Here is a 15,366-nt window from a genome sequence, read left to right as displayed (position 1 = left end):
ATGTTAACGTTGCAATCATGGTCGATGAATATCACTTTTAAATTAGCTTTCATTAGAGATAATCGGCATATAGGTGAACTTCATATTTGAAAGTCTCAATCAATTCAGAACAAACCTCTACAATATTGAATTTTTAATTTACATGTTGCATCCATAAACTAAGTATAACAATTTTGATTGCTTGGCGATCTGGAATATAGAAAATAAATGTCATGTTACGGGTGTATCATTGTAAACAGAGAGAGAATGAGAGAAAACATTTGAGAGAGAGAGAGAGAGAGAGAGAGAGAGAGACGTACGTTCATTTTCCGTGTCCTGTAGCGACACCATGATGTGCATTTATTGGACCCTGTGCCTCTAATGTTAATCGCTGAAACCAGTGTAATATAATTAGTATATTCTAGACAAATAACTGTAGAATCTGTGTCGACAAAATGTGAAGGATGAAAGTGTAAGGGATACGACAAATTGTATATTTATTTCTTTTTTCTGGTCAAAAGAAATAGCATAGTGGTATGTACTTGTGTAATCCCACAATCAAAAGAAATATCCCAATGTTTAGTATGTATGTGATCCCATAATCAATATCACAATGTTATGTGTCTAATCCCATAGTCAATATCACAGTGTTATGTGTTTAATCCCATAATTAATATACAATGTTATGTGTGTAATCCCATAATCAATATCACAAAGTTTAGTATGTATGTGATCCCATAATCACAATAATTATCTGAATCAAAGGTGATCTGAGAACTTACCTGTATAATATAATTCTTGAAGATTCTTTCATCGTCAGCACTTAGGGCTGTAAATGTGATTTTGATAAAACGGACATAAAACATGTCTACAACGGATCACGCTTAATACATGTACATCTGGGATCTAAATTAACGAAAAGACTGAGAAATCATTTTCTTTTAAGACATTGATGATGATAACGATAGTTTTCAATGTTATGATATAGAAAGCACCTGCCTGGATACATTGTGAAAACATTACCCACCGATAAAGATTTCTAGTATCCTGGAATACCCGATCGTGTTTGTGAAGTCCGTCAGAGTTCCGGCGTCTGCCTGGGCTACTATGTCAATCAATAAGAGCTGTTGGTCTGTTGTCAAAGTGGTCATGAAGTTGGTGAGATGAAGTTGTTTCAAAGCGTCTAGAGTATCGCGTTCCTAAAAAGAAGCTTGTGTTTGTCCCAATCACGTGGGACATATCACCCCCTGGATAAACTATGACTTTTACAAGCACATGGTATATCACATTCGTAACGTAAACTGAGGGAAACATCTCGATTTAAAGCAATTAATACAAAATAAACATATCTTCCTAAATTGCTTGATTTTACATTTGCTTCATAAAACTTATAAACTATTACGTAGACATAAATATCCTAAGTAACATAAAGCACAGATATACATGTATCTTAAAAAAGAAATGGATGCCCACTTTTGCCCTTACCCGGGGTTGAACTCACGACCTACGGAAACAAATCTCCTGACATACAAGAAATAGATAATAAAACCAGAGACAATCTAACATAAAACTAAAGTACAAAGGCCAGGAAAAACGGGCGTTTTCATACAGAAATCATAACGGTTTTAAAACTTGTATCAATCATTATTCATTCATTAACAGAATTACAAAATATTTCATCGACAAGAAAAAAAGATACATGTATTCCACATCAAGTAAAAATGAATTAGAAAGAAATTAAGTACAGATTGATAAAAGCAACATCATACTTAGTGAAAGGGTAGAAATGATGGAGACGAAGAAGGGGTGATTGTGTTTTCCTTGTTGATAGAGTTTTTACGAGGGGAAATATTCCGTCACGATTATATATGGAAAAAGATTATCAACAAGTTCCTGTGAATTTTTTTCCTCACTAGGTTTTGATAAATAAGAACATAAAGAAATGTTTTATTAAATTTGTTTCTGTCGACATTCTGGGAAAACATAAATAATTTACCAATTTTGCTTAACCTATGTTGAGCCGTCTTGATAATACCACTTTGGAGAAAATAGAAACACTCACCACGAGACCAGCAAAGCAGACACCCACCAGCATTGACAGAATTAGGGTCTTCATCCCGAGAATGTGTTCTACGAAAATCAGGAAGTATTGCAATTTTAGTACTCCTTTGGATATTAGCGATGAAACAATGTCATTAACAGAAATCTTGTCACTGTTGTTTTCATTATGCTTTGTAATCAACATCAAAAGATACTTTTGAAATTCTTACACTTGTTTTGTTAATTTCACGATAAATCGATATCTAATACGTCAAACAAGAAACGAAAACTACTTAATTTTGTAAATATATTGCCATTGTAACACAGAAGTCGGTTAGATGTACTCTAAAGGAAACTCGTGATCTGAAATTCGAATTAATATAATCGAGGCGGTCTACTGACAAATAAGTCCGCTTAAAGTCAACATTTCGCAAATTCTATGGTCATTATAACGATATAATTTTACACATACAGCCTGCCATTAGGTCGAATGCAGTCTGACATGTTTCATACCAATTGTTAGGCCGTTCTTTACATACTAAATTGACAACGTATTCTCCTTTCACCTGATAAAGGTATAGAGCTAACGGCGGGTGTGACCGGTCAACAGGGGATACTTAATCCCCCTAGACACTTTATCCCACCTCTGTCCATGGAGTCCGTGATTGTCCTACTCTTAATTTTGTAAATTCTGAGATTCTCATATATTTCCTTAACTTTGGCAAGAAAATTTTCAATTCAAATTACAATTACATAGCAATCTATCTCGGGGTTTTGAAATATCACCTAGAAGAATTTTGTAAATACATTAAAAATATTAACCTGTACCAAATTTCCAGTAAGATGCAAATTTCCTTAATTAGTCAATTTATTAAGATCATAAGAATATGAAAAACAATCAAAGGTTAAACACAAGTTAAGTGTTACACGATGTATGCACTACACGTACCGCTGGTGTGACCAGGGGTTCGTGTTTGCCCTAATCTCTATTTTGTATTCCTTATAGAAGTTATGCGATTGTCAGTGTACGTTATCTTCGCCTTTCATTGATCAATTTTCACCGTTTCATGTATTTCATTATCATTTCAAAAAAGGTTCATCTTCAATCATAATTCATTCTTACAGACACGTGTTCAGTGTTTGATTCCAGGAGAATAGTATTCAATGTTTCGGTGAAGCTATAGCCGTACAGCGCAAGGCTACATCAGACGCAAAATGCAAAACTAATTCACAATACTATATTACAATACCTCCTCCTTAAAAGAATAGACGCCTTTTCAACCTTTATACATTGTTGTGACTTTAAAAATAATTAGTAGAAAATTTGAATACCAAATAAAAAAAACCACCCATACGAAGCGATTCCGATTTATTATCAAAAGACAAAAATAGAACTTAATCGATGTTTGAATACTTAGAGCGATCGCTTCTCAACTGGAGGGGGTGGGGGTTTATTATCGATCTCAGTGCCGCGTCGAACAATACGTTAAATATTACAAAACAACCACTGTTCTCTCGTTAAGAGCTTGTGTTGCATAGGATATCAAAGAATGGAATATCTTGCCCATCTCAACTGTGCTGGCGCCAAATCCTGATTCCTTCAAGACTCAGTTACTGTGACAAAACCATTAAGTAAATCTCAGACTGTTCTTTCTAACTGTAGATTACTAATTTTAATGTTTTAAATTCCAAATTGTAACGCGCACACCCTAACGCGGCAAAATAGTCAACCTGATGACGGAGGTCACTGACTGGATGAGGTAGAAGAATAGTTATTTTTTAACTCTTCCCTTGGAAAATTGGCTGTATAGTAGTTTCCCCAACTCGAGGGAGCTACTATATCGTAAAATCCCCCATAGGTTTTTTACCCTCGGGACCGCTCTTTTGTATGGATTTTACAAAACTAATACATGTATGTTATGGAAAGCTGATCGGCCATTAAAATAACTCATGTTTTGTACAACGAAAGCCGTAAGTCACATATACATGTACACATCTGTTTTTAATTTCGACATGCACTTTGGTTACTTAGAAATTAACAATTTACGATTCTAAATTGTAAAAAAAATACAATAGATGTTACACTGCGTGATATGATAATACTAAAGCATGCATGCCCGAGCTCTTTGCATTTGATCGACTGATTAGTAAATGACGACTTTCTTTTTGATTATTTATACATTGTATTGATTATTATTAAATCTTGAGGGACTGATATACACTGTTATGCATTTGTACATATAATAATGCAATTCATTCAAATTCATAAATTTATGCAGGTTTGCTCATAACTTTCTCTACCATACCTTTACTTCAATCTTTTAAATATCAGAAATCCAAAGAGTACTTACCCTCGTGTCGATTCTGAGGCTTTAACTGATAGTGACCGGGGACTGTGACCCTCAGAGACCGCTAATCTGATAAAAACAGGACAGTCTTTGAGAAAAGGACCAGTTGATCTGAAGAGGATTGCGCTCAAACCAAAACTCGGTACATGTACATGTACGTCCAGATGAAATTGGTCATAAAGACCTCGGTTACCTACTTATTTACTATATGACGTTGTCTGTTAAGAATTCGCACTGAAGTTGTGAACAGGTTACAGTGTAGTAAATCACGTGATGTTAGGTGTCATCCGGTGAGAAATTGTATAAACAATAGTAGAGGTGGACAGGTATGCGGAATTCGAACTAATGACAACGTATACTCAATAGCCAACACCTAGTAAGACGATTTATAACATGCAATGAAATACATAAAAATATCAGAAGGAAATTAGCATTACCATGCCTAGTCCTGTACTCTTAAAAGTTTATTGTTATTTCGGATTTCAAAACTTTCGGTTGAGCATCACTGAAGAGACATTATTTGTCGAAATGCGCATCTGGTGCATTAAAATTGGTACCGTATACGTTTTACATGTATCTACAGTTTGCTTCCACAAATGATTCAGAATACAATAGCTTATATTGGTTAGTGGGTGGGTTGTGTATTGTTTTAACATCCCTCTCGAAAAAAATTCACTCATACGGAGACGTCTTGATTGTCGGCGAGGGGCTGCAAAATATACGCCCATGCTCGGCGCTCACGGCCTTTGAGCAGGGAGGGATCTTTATCGTGCCACACCTGCTGTGACATGGGGCCTCGGTTTTTGCGGTCCCATCCTAAGCACAGCCCCATTTAGCCGCCTCTTGCGACAAGCAAGGGGGTACTGCGGACCTATTCTAACCCGGATCTCCTCGGGACCAATAGCGTATATTGTAAATCGTTGTACATATTTCATTTGGAAAAGGATTAGCCTAATGGAGGTTTTCATCATGAAGATTATTATCATCATTATCATCATCCGTGATATATTATATTTTAAAGTCAGCAATTTGCAAATTCTATGGTCGTTGTAAAGATCTTATTTGAAAAAGCAGTCTGTCATTAGGTTGAATGCTGTCTGACGTGTTTCATATCAATTGTTCAGCCGTTCTTTACACATTGATTTTGACTACAGATCACTCCGCTTATCTGATCAAGATATAGGGCTAGCAAATGATGTAACCGGTCAACATGAGATATTTACTCTTCCAGTGCACCTGATCTCACTTTTGGTGTGTCCAGAGGTCCTTTGTTGCCCTTCTCTAAAATTGTGTATTCTTTATAGAATGTATAACATAGGTCGCTGTTCGTTATCGTCAATTTCTTTCATGAACATTTAATGAATACAAGATGTTAAGTTGTTGGCAAGATTATTCATCTTCAAAATAATGTTTGTCCTATATGATAGTGTTAAAACAAGTGGGTGAGAAGTCGGGAGAAGAGAAGCTTAACAATAAAAATCTATAGTGGTCCAATGCTCCCTCATTTGACAAATGTAATTTTCTGCAATAACATGATTACCTGAAATAAACAAGCAATTGTGGCTCAATATAAAACGTAAAGAAAAGGAGCAAATAATAAATTTGCTGATATCTAGATTGGCCTACTCTACATGTCTTCATGGTCGTCATGTACCGATACTCACATGATGTCATGATCATGACTTATCACATGATAAGATTGTAGTGCACCTTTACCTTATCTCAGACCGTGCCAGTATTTCAACAGAGCTTGGGCACCAACAGGTATGTGTCCTCTATATATATTTATATACGAGTAGACATAGTATGGAGAAGTTTATTGACATTTCAATATTTACGGCTACCTGGTTTTCGTATATCATCTACGTGACATAGTCATTGTGTTTTCAAACTTTTCTTTTCTGAACAATCACAAATTTGAATTGTAAGTCTAAAACTTAGTGATAACAAAACATGCACTTCCAGGGGTACCATAAAAGCATGTTGATAACAGTTTCAAAGTTGCCGAAACTTCTAAACGACGTTGGAGTTTGCAGTGAATCATGATCCAATCCGACTCCCTTGTTTCACTGCATTCTCCGATCCCATATTTACTATAAATTATATTTCATGAACTTCAAGCTTTACAATCTGGCAACCTGTTTAATCCGATACGATATCACTACTAGTCTCCCACTGCATTTCAGATTGGAAAATGTTCACTTTATAAATACATGTACATTTGCTTTTACGTAGGAACAAAATGAAGACAGTTGGGTATATTTTCATCTTATCGCTGTCTGTGGCATTGTGTGATAACAACAAGCGCGACTTACTGGAAATACTGGGACTTATTCACAAGGACCCAGGTTTTCATACCCTGCCAGCTGATACCCAGCTCACCATTGTGGAGTTGGTGGCAGCAGCTGAAAATGGTGTCCTTGTTCGTTATGTCGACGATAAAGGATTTTTAAAAGTACTTCTGGCTTTAAGTGGTCAGGTTCTTTTTTATATCATTCAATTCTGTCTGAAATTGATTGGCAAAGTTTATTATCCATTTTAAGGCTGGCATTTCATATAAGAAATAAATTTAGTCGCTACACTGATCTTTCGTATTAATGTATTTGACTATTTACTCTTCGTTTAATGCAGTTGGAACATCCATACAACAGAAAAGCCTGGAGTCCTATCTACTCATGGTAAGATGTACATGTATCAACATATTTGGTATTAGATGTAAGCTGTCGTTGGAAAAGGTTGTACATGAAAATACGGTGATTTGATCAGCTTCCGTTGAATACTACTTCTCGTAGTTTCGTGGTGGTCCTATACCAAGTGAGCAGTAGCTTAGTTCGTGCGCTCGCTTTGCAACTGGAAGAATCTCATTCTGGGTGTCTTGCAAACCTAACACGTTTGACATAGGCAGTGACTATTCCTCTGCCAATCATGTGGTATTTGAAGTCAGTTACGGTTCTTTCGGATATGAGATTAAATAAGGTGGTAGGTGTTGGCATGATGAAAACAAATTTTACTGTTACGGCAATAAGCGCCATCAATAGGCCAAGCGTTTTGGCAATTTACCTAAAGATGGTAACGTCTATCCGTGATTGAAATAAACATCTCGAATGGGGTGTTTACAAAACACACAAATAAACAATAACAAGACATTAATTTGCAATTCTACAGTATTTTAATCGATACATAAATTATTTCTGTGATTAGCACATGGAGATGGAATACAGCAAAACAACAACAACCTCAACAACGACGACAACGACGACGACAACAACGACAACCACAACTCCCAAACCACAAGTTGTGGCAGTAGGCACTGTAAGTATTCAATAAACCACCAGTTGTGGCGGTAGGCACTGTAAGTATTCAATTAACCACAGGTTGTGGCAGTAGGTACTGTAAGTATTCAATTAACCACAAGATGTGGCAGTAGACACTGTAATTATTCAATTAACCACAAGTTGTGGCAGTAGGCAATGTAAGTATTCAATAAACCACCAGTTGTGGCGGTAGGCACTGTAAGTATTCAATTAACCACAGGTTGTGGCAGTAGGTACTGTAAGTATTCAATTAACCACAAGATGTGGCAGTAGACACTGTAATTATTCAATTAACCACAAGTTGTGGCAGTAGGCAATGTAAGTATTCAATTAACCACAAGTTGTGGCGGTAGGCACTGTAACTATTCAATTAACCACAAGTTGTGGCTGGAGGCACTGTAAGTATTCAATTAACCACAAGTTGTGGCGGTAGGCACTGTAAGTATTCAATTAACCACAAGTTGTGGCGGTAGACACTGTAAGTATTCAATTAACCACAGGTTGTGGCGGTAGGCACTGTAAGTATTCAATTAACCACAAGTTGTGGCAGTAGGCAATGTAAGTATTCAATAAACCACAAGTTGTGGCTGTAGGCACTGTAAGTATTCAATTAACCACAAGTTGTGGCAGTAGTCACTGTAAGTATTCAATAAACCACAAGTTGTGGCAGTAGGCAATGTAAGTATTCAATAAACCACAAGTTGTGGCTGTAGGCACTGTAAGTATTCAATTAACCACAAGTTGTGGCAGTAGTCACTGTAAGTATTCAATAAACCACAAGTTGTGGCAGTAGTCACTGTAAGTATTCAATAAACCACAAGTTGTGGCGGTAGGCACTGTAAGTATTCAATAAACCACAAGTTGTGGCGGTAGGCACTGTAAGTATTCAATTAACCACAAGTTGTGGCGGTAGGCACTGTAAGTATTCAATAAACCACAAGTTGTAGTGGTAGGCACTGTAAGTATTTGATAAATCACAAGTTGTGGCGGTAGGCACTGTAAGTATTCAATTAACCACCAGTTGTGACGGGAGACACTGTAAGTATTCAATTAACCACAAGTTGTGGCAGTAGGCAATGTAAGTATTCAATAAACCACAAGTTGTGGCGGTAGGCACTGTAAGTATTCAATTAACCACAAGTTGTGGCAGTAGGCAATGTAAGTATTCAATTAACCACAAGTTGTGGCGGTAGGCACTGTAAGTATTCAATTAACCACAAGTTGTGGCGGTAGACACTGTAAGTATTCAATTAACCACAGGTTGTGACGGTAGGCACAGTGACTGTGAGTATTTGATAAACCACAAGTTGTGGCGGTAGGCACAGTGACTGTGAGTATTTGATAAACCACAAGTTGTGGCGGTAGGCACAGTGACTGTGAGTATTTGATAAACCACAAGTTGTGGCGGTAGGCACAGTGACTGTGAGTATTTGATAAACCACAGGTTGTGGCGGTAGGCAGTGAATGTGAGTATTTGATAAACCAGAAGTTGTGGCGGTAGGCACTGTGGGTATCTTGACAACGAGTGGTGGAAATGAACGGTAGGTGGTCGAGATAAACAATTGTCAATACCCAGTCACCGTATTCACACTAGATAAAACCCCTAAATCACAAGTACGTGTCTATTACACATCGCGGGACCTAACACCACAGATTATGATGGTATGAACTCAGAGTGTTGAACAGAAGGGGACAATTCCCCCACCTAACCATCACTCAAGCAATACATACTACTAAGTTTCCCGCACGTTTTTTTTTATGTTTCAAGATCGTGAACAGCTATCTACTTAATGACTTTGGCATGTGCCTATATTTACAAGAGTAAACAATGGGGTATTTACAGAACACACGTCCTTGATTTAGAGCAGTGATAATTTAATCTCTGCTGTACCACACTGTTTGAATGATTGATTGGAATGATCGCCATCCGTAAAACATATTTATGTGCGTGTGTGTCTTCTCCGCAATGTATAAAGCCGTAATCGTACAACACGTTGCATCTTCACTGATTGTTATCTTCATCCTTATCGGATATTTTGTAACAAACACATTGATAACGAACAGTGGTCAATCTCGTAATTCCGACAAAAAATACAAAATCAAGAGTACGACAAACACGAACACACCAGAAGTGGGATCAGGTGTCTTTGCCTTTGTCCATTACGGGATTATGATTTTTAATAAATCGTAAGACTCACGAGATTGATCACTGTTAACTTCAACTTTTAACAGTTATATTTTAAATATTATTGATCCCTTTCAGGGTCCACTCGGTAAAAGGGACAATGACAATTTCCTTCAGCATTCTATATTGAGTAGTCCAGCCTTTCAACAGCTGTCAGAGGACAAGAAAGAGATAATCCGCAGAGTGTTGGGTGCTGTTCAAAGTCACAGCCTCACACACACCATATTCCAGCAACAGGGAATAGGCTTCATTCAAAGTCTAAGTAGGATATAAGCATTATGTAGCCATTCATAGTCTAATCAGGATATATACATTGTAGTCGTTTTTCAAATAAGTAGTTTCTAGTTTTGTACTAATTTCTATTGTATCTAAATACTTATGTTAGAATTGATAACTATTAACTCTAATCCATTGTTGGACTGAAATATTGCTAAAATCTTGATTCTATAGATTTGATATTCTTTTTAAATGTACAGTGAACCCTTCCTATCCCGACACTGGTACAATCCATTTAAACTTTAATTGTGTTTTATTCATGAATGTGTAAAACTATGCAAAACTGGCAACCTATCTAACCTGAAGCAAAACTTGTTTCCTAATGAATGTGGGAATAAAGAGGTTTCACTGTAATCTCATTATTTTCAGGACTCCCCGCTGACCTTGCTCATAAACTCACGTTACTCATTATGCACGTAAGTAAAACAACACCAAAACTCACATTATTTATTATGCGCATAAGGAAAACAAAACTTGAACACAAATTATTCATTATGCACATCAGAAAACATCAAATTTCTCATGATGTGCGTAAGTAAAACTCATAATCTTCATTCTGCACGTAAGTAAAATACCACTTAAACTCAAACTACCCATTCTACGAAGAATTTTGGCATTATTAGTGAGAGTGTTAAGATCGCTAAAATCAAATATGGCTAACAAATAATTCCATATTGGAGGTAGCAGGTCTCTTGAAACTTTAAAGTCGCTAAAAATAGCTCTCGCTAAATATCTATACCCATTTTATGGAAAAATCGCCAAATTTGTGTCTCGCTAAAAATTCCACTTATACCATGTACATGAATAAAGACAGCGCATTAGCTGCAAAATCAACGTACAGTGCCGTGAAACAGCCAAATCAGAGAAATTATGAGGAAAGAAGCAATAATTATTCTACTGATAAACAATACGCCGGTTTCGAGATACGTCCGAGTTATTTCCCTTTGGAGAACTCTCGTACATAGTAAGGCGCGAAAGAATTTGTTTACACGCGGGAGTGGGACTGATATATTCATCACAGCGTAAGTGAATGTACTCAGAAAGTTTCTCATACGTTGTTTGATAACCCGAATTCGACTGATACACAAACTAAGTAAGTGATAAGTATTTAGGGAGTAATAAAATACATAGAATTTTTATCCTATCACATTATTTCGCTGGTCATAAGTACCATATACAAGATATTTCTTGCAAATATGACATTGTTTGTATGTTTCCACTTCGGTAAAACATTTACATATTTAAAGAGAAGCCGCTTTTAATACATTTCATCGTTTTCCTCGTTGGCTGTATATCCACTCTGCCCCACCTAGGCATTCAAAGTTCCACTAAATGCACCTCCTATACAGAAGAGTTCGTATCTCGAAACAGGCGTATTGGATAATACATATTGTAAATAGTTGGTATGATCGTCTTCATTTCGTTGTTTACAGGAATTGATATTTGAGGGACACATTGGAAAATGATTATCATTAATGCTTCATTTCGTTGTTTACAGGAGGGCTTGAGGGACATATTAGATAATGATTATTATTAATGCCTCATTTCGTTGTTTACAGGAATTAATGCTTGAGAGACATATTGGATAATGATTATTATTAATGCTTCATTTCGTCGTTTACATGAATTAATGATTGAGGGACACATTGGATGATGATTATTATTAATGCCTCATTTCGTTGTTTACAGGAATTAATGCTTGAGAGACATATTGGATAATGATTATTATTAATGCTTCATTTCGTTGTTTACAGGAATTGATCCTTGGGGGACATATTGGATAATGATTATTATTAATGCCTCATTTCGTTGTTTACAGGAATTGATGTTTGAGAGGCATATTGGGTGATGATTATTATTAATGCCTCATTTCGTTGTTTACAGGAATTAATGCTTGAGGGACATATTGTATAATGATCATTATTAATGCCTCATTTCGTTGTTTACAGGAATTAATGCTTGAGGGACACATTGGATAATGATTATTATTAATGCTTCATTTCGTTGTTCGTTGTTTACAGGAATTAATGATTGAGGGACACATTGGATAATGATTATTATTAATGCTTCATTTCGTCGTTTACATGAATTAATGATTGAGGGACATATTGGATGATGATTATTATTAATGCTTCATTTCGTTGTTTACAGGAATTGATGCTTGAGGGACACATTGGATGATGATTATTATTAATGCCTCATTTCGTTGTTTACAGGAATTAATGATTGAGGGACATATTGGATAATGATTATTATTAATGCTTCATTTCGTCGTTTACATGAATTAATGCTTGAGGGACACATTGGATGATGATTATTATTAATGCTTCATTTCGTTGTTTACAGGAATTAATGCTTGAGGGACACATTGGATAATGATTATTATTAATGCTTCATTTCGTTGTTTACAGGAATTAATGCTTGAGGGACACATTGGATGATGATTATTATTAATGCCTCATTTCGTTGTTTACAGGAATTAATGCTTGAGGGACACATTGGATAATGATTATTATTAATGCTTCATTTCGTTGTTTACAGGAATTAATGCTTGAGGGACATATTGGATAATGATTATTATTAATGCTTCATTTCGTTCTTTACAGGAATTAATGTTTGAGGGGCATATTGGATGATGATTATTATTAATGCTTCATTTCGTTGTTTACAGGAATTAATGCTTGAGGGACACATTGGATAATGATTATTATTAATGCTTCATTTCGTTGTTTACAGGAATTAATGCTTGAGGGACATTTTGGATAATGATCATTATTAATGCTTCATTTCGTTGTTTACAGGAATTAATGCTTGAGGGACACATCGGGAAATTCGAACAGAAACACGACGATAAGTATGGAAAAGTTATTTTTACTTTGTAGCTGTGATCAAATTGATAATTTTATACATGCATCATATACTAGCAACGTAAACATGTAATATTATATCGGACATCGACTAACCGATAGAGAGTGTAGATATTCTGCTGCTCTGCATGTCCTTTTCACTGGGGGGGGAGGGGGGGGTAAAGAAATTTTGTGTATTTTGAAAAACACACTCTTTCTCATGATAGATAAGCGCTGAAAAACTTTCATTCGGACAACTATTGACGCGAAATTCCTTTTCTAATAACCCATGTTTAATTTACAGTGTGTAATAGCCATTTAGGGCCATGTTGTGAAATAACATGAACTCAGAAAAACAAAAATACATAAGGGTACTTGACGTTTCACACCTGAATACTTCATGAAGCGTATTAGAATTTTATGCAAATTATTCTGGCGTGAAGCGTTACAGCTCATACCCTATTTGATTTTCAAAACATAAAAAACATTCCTTTATTTACATTCTACTTTTATTTCTATTGATATTCCCAGGTATCAAAATAAACGTACTATATTCATCAAGATTCATACGCGCATAGTTCACAATTACTTCACATTCATGAGAAATTAGATATGGTTAAAATTTATAGATATATCAAAGGCAAAAACATTGGAAATGTAAATACGTAAAAGATAAATTTCATATTCGAAAATACATGACGGCATAAACAGCTAGCGACACTATTTGCCAAAATACTTCATGAGGCGCATTAGAGTGAGGCGTCACGGTTCATACACTCATGTATTTTCAAAAAATTCATAATATTTACATTCTATTTTCATTTTTGTTGGAATTCCTAGCCATTGAAAAAGACGTACTACTTGTATGCTTACAATATTCATACGCGCATTGAAATAGACGTACTACTTGTATACTTACAATATTCATACGTGCATTGCTCACAACTGCATAGCATTGATGAGGAAATGGCTATCATTAAAATTGGTAACGATATCGAAGGCAAAAACTTTGGAAAAGTAAAATATTGCATTTTAACATTGAGATAGAAATCGGCGTGTACAGGGCATACCGCTTGTTGTAGTTAACTATGTACCCTTGACTGATAATAATAATATTTTTCTTTCATCTTTTCAGGTAATGAATACGCTGTGTATATCTTCACTTATTCTTATTAAAACTATGGGGAATCAATTCGGAATATTCTGTCTTATATTCTACAACTTAATGGAACCTTACTTTACGTAAGGGTTAATGTACGAGTATCCCTCCATTCCTTAAAAGTAATGGACCGAGGCCCCGAAGGGGCCGAGGTCCATTGATTTTAAGGAATGGAGTGATACGAGTACATTGACCCACTTAAAATCCACTGTAAACATTAATAAAAACTAACTTTTAATTTAATTTTAATCATGTCTTACGTTTTTCATTCTTTTGTTGCATGCATTTATATCTACTTGTATAAAGGTTGACCTACTTTCAGAACTCTCCATTCCTGAAAAATAATGGAGTGTTCGAACAAAAGAATGACGTCATAGGTGGATTTTAATAGACGTTATAGTGTAACGTATTTACATTAAATTCTGGGATTGTACCTGGTCAATACCAGGTTTTGGGGTATTCAACAATAACTAATTTAAACTAATTGGTATGATTTTGGTGGACTGCCAAAATATACAAATATATTCTAACCTTATCTAGGTTAATTATAATCAAACAGAGAATCACTATATCAATCAGAGGCAAGCAACGATAAACTGGTACTACTAACTTAACAAAATGTAGAGCCCAGTCGCCCTTGGATTACCCTATATACTGTAGGGCACCTTATTCAGGACGGACAGTATATGTGGTAGCCTTTCAACCACTACACTCACTATAGTATGCCTTATTCAGGACGGACAATGAGTATAGCGACCTAGACGACGGTCTGTTCAGCCAATGCGGACGACACCAAAAACACCTTTTACTGGAGCCAACCTTTTCGTGTCAGGCCAGACTTCTGATGGCCTTCCACATTCACTCTCTAACTGTAAGAACAGGCGAGGAATTGTTTACCATGAATACTTTATCAGTACACATAATCTCGTCCTCTCTACTTGGCTGAGTCTTCTATCAGAATGACACAGACGACTGCGGAGTCTTGGTATTTATACACAAATGAGATCACGTAATATCAATAGTGACTAATTGAGAACTCCGAATGGTCGTACCCCAAATATCCGGAATCATTACAATAGTGACCGAGGTAACCCGGAGTCATCTCGTCGAATCGTACATGTATAGTATGGATTCATAAACTCAAAGCAATAGAAAATGCTTTTTGTCGCAGTGAAAGTTGAATAAAATGAGTCGAAGATAGGGATTTCAATGCTCTGAA

The 15,366-nt window shown here is 36.0% G+C and overlaps 2 protein-coding genes across 3 annotated transcripts; one reads left to right on the top strand and one right to left on the bottom strand.

Annotated features, from left to right (window-relative positions):
• Window positions 1-120: 120 nt before the first annotated feature.
• On the bottom strand, window positions 121-4,590 carry LOC125656869 (uncharacterized). Its single transcript, XM_048887492.2, has 6 exons — window positions 4,371-4,590; window positions 2,042-2,109; window positions 1,007-1,178; window positions 762-808; window positions 300-370; window positions 121-189 (listed from the first exon to the last, which is right to left on the bottom strand). The coding sequence occupies exons 2-5, from the start codon at window positions 2,093-2,095 to the stop codon at window positions 302-304; spliced, it is 342 nt and encodes a 113-aa protein (XP_048743449.2). The 5' UTR covers window positions 2,096-2,109; window positions 4,371-4,590; the 3' UTR covers window positions 121-189; window positions 300-301.
• A 1,453-nt stretch (window positions 4,591-6,043) lies between these two features.
• Window positions 6,044-14,180, top strand: LOC125655019 (uncharacterized). Of its 2 annotated transcripts, XM_056144178.1 has the most exons (8): window positions 6,044-6,131; window positions 6,603-6,841; window positions 6,999-7,045; window positions 7,569-7,679; window positions 9,945-10,128; window positions 10,512-10,558; window positions 12,944-12,996; window positions 14,124-14,180. In XM_056144178.1, the coding sequence occupies exons 2-8, from the start codon at window positions 6,610-6,612 to the stop codon at window positions 14,125-14,127; spliced, it is 678 nt and encodes a 225-aa protein (XP_056000153.1). In that variant the 5' UTR covers window positions 6,044-6,131; window positions 6,603-6,609; the 3' UTR covers window positions 14,128-14,180. The 2 variants fall into 2 exon arrangements, with proteins under 2 accessions (XP_056000153.1, XP_056000154.1); XM_056144179.1 differs by lacking the exons at window positions 12,944-12,996; window positions 14,124-14,180 and adding an exon at window positions 12,092-12,136.
• Window positions 14,181-15,366: the final 1,186 nt, after the last annotated feature.

The sequence above is a fragment of the Ostrea edulis genome, chromosome 7 (genome assembly GCF_947568905.1).
Source record: "Ostrea edulis chromosome 7, xbOstEdul1.1, whole genome shotgun sequence".
Classification (NCBI taxonomy): domain Eukaryota; kingdom Metazoa; phylum Mollusca; class Bivalvia; order Ostreida; family Ostreidae; genus Ostrea; species Ostrea edulis.
The sequence above is the reverse complement of the archived record's forward strand: the minus strand, read 5'-3'. Positions and strand labels throughout refer to the sequence as shown.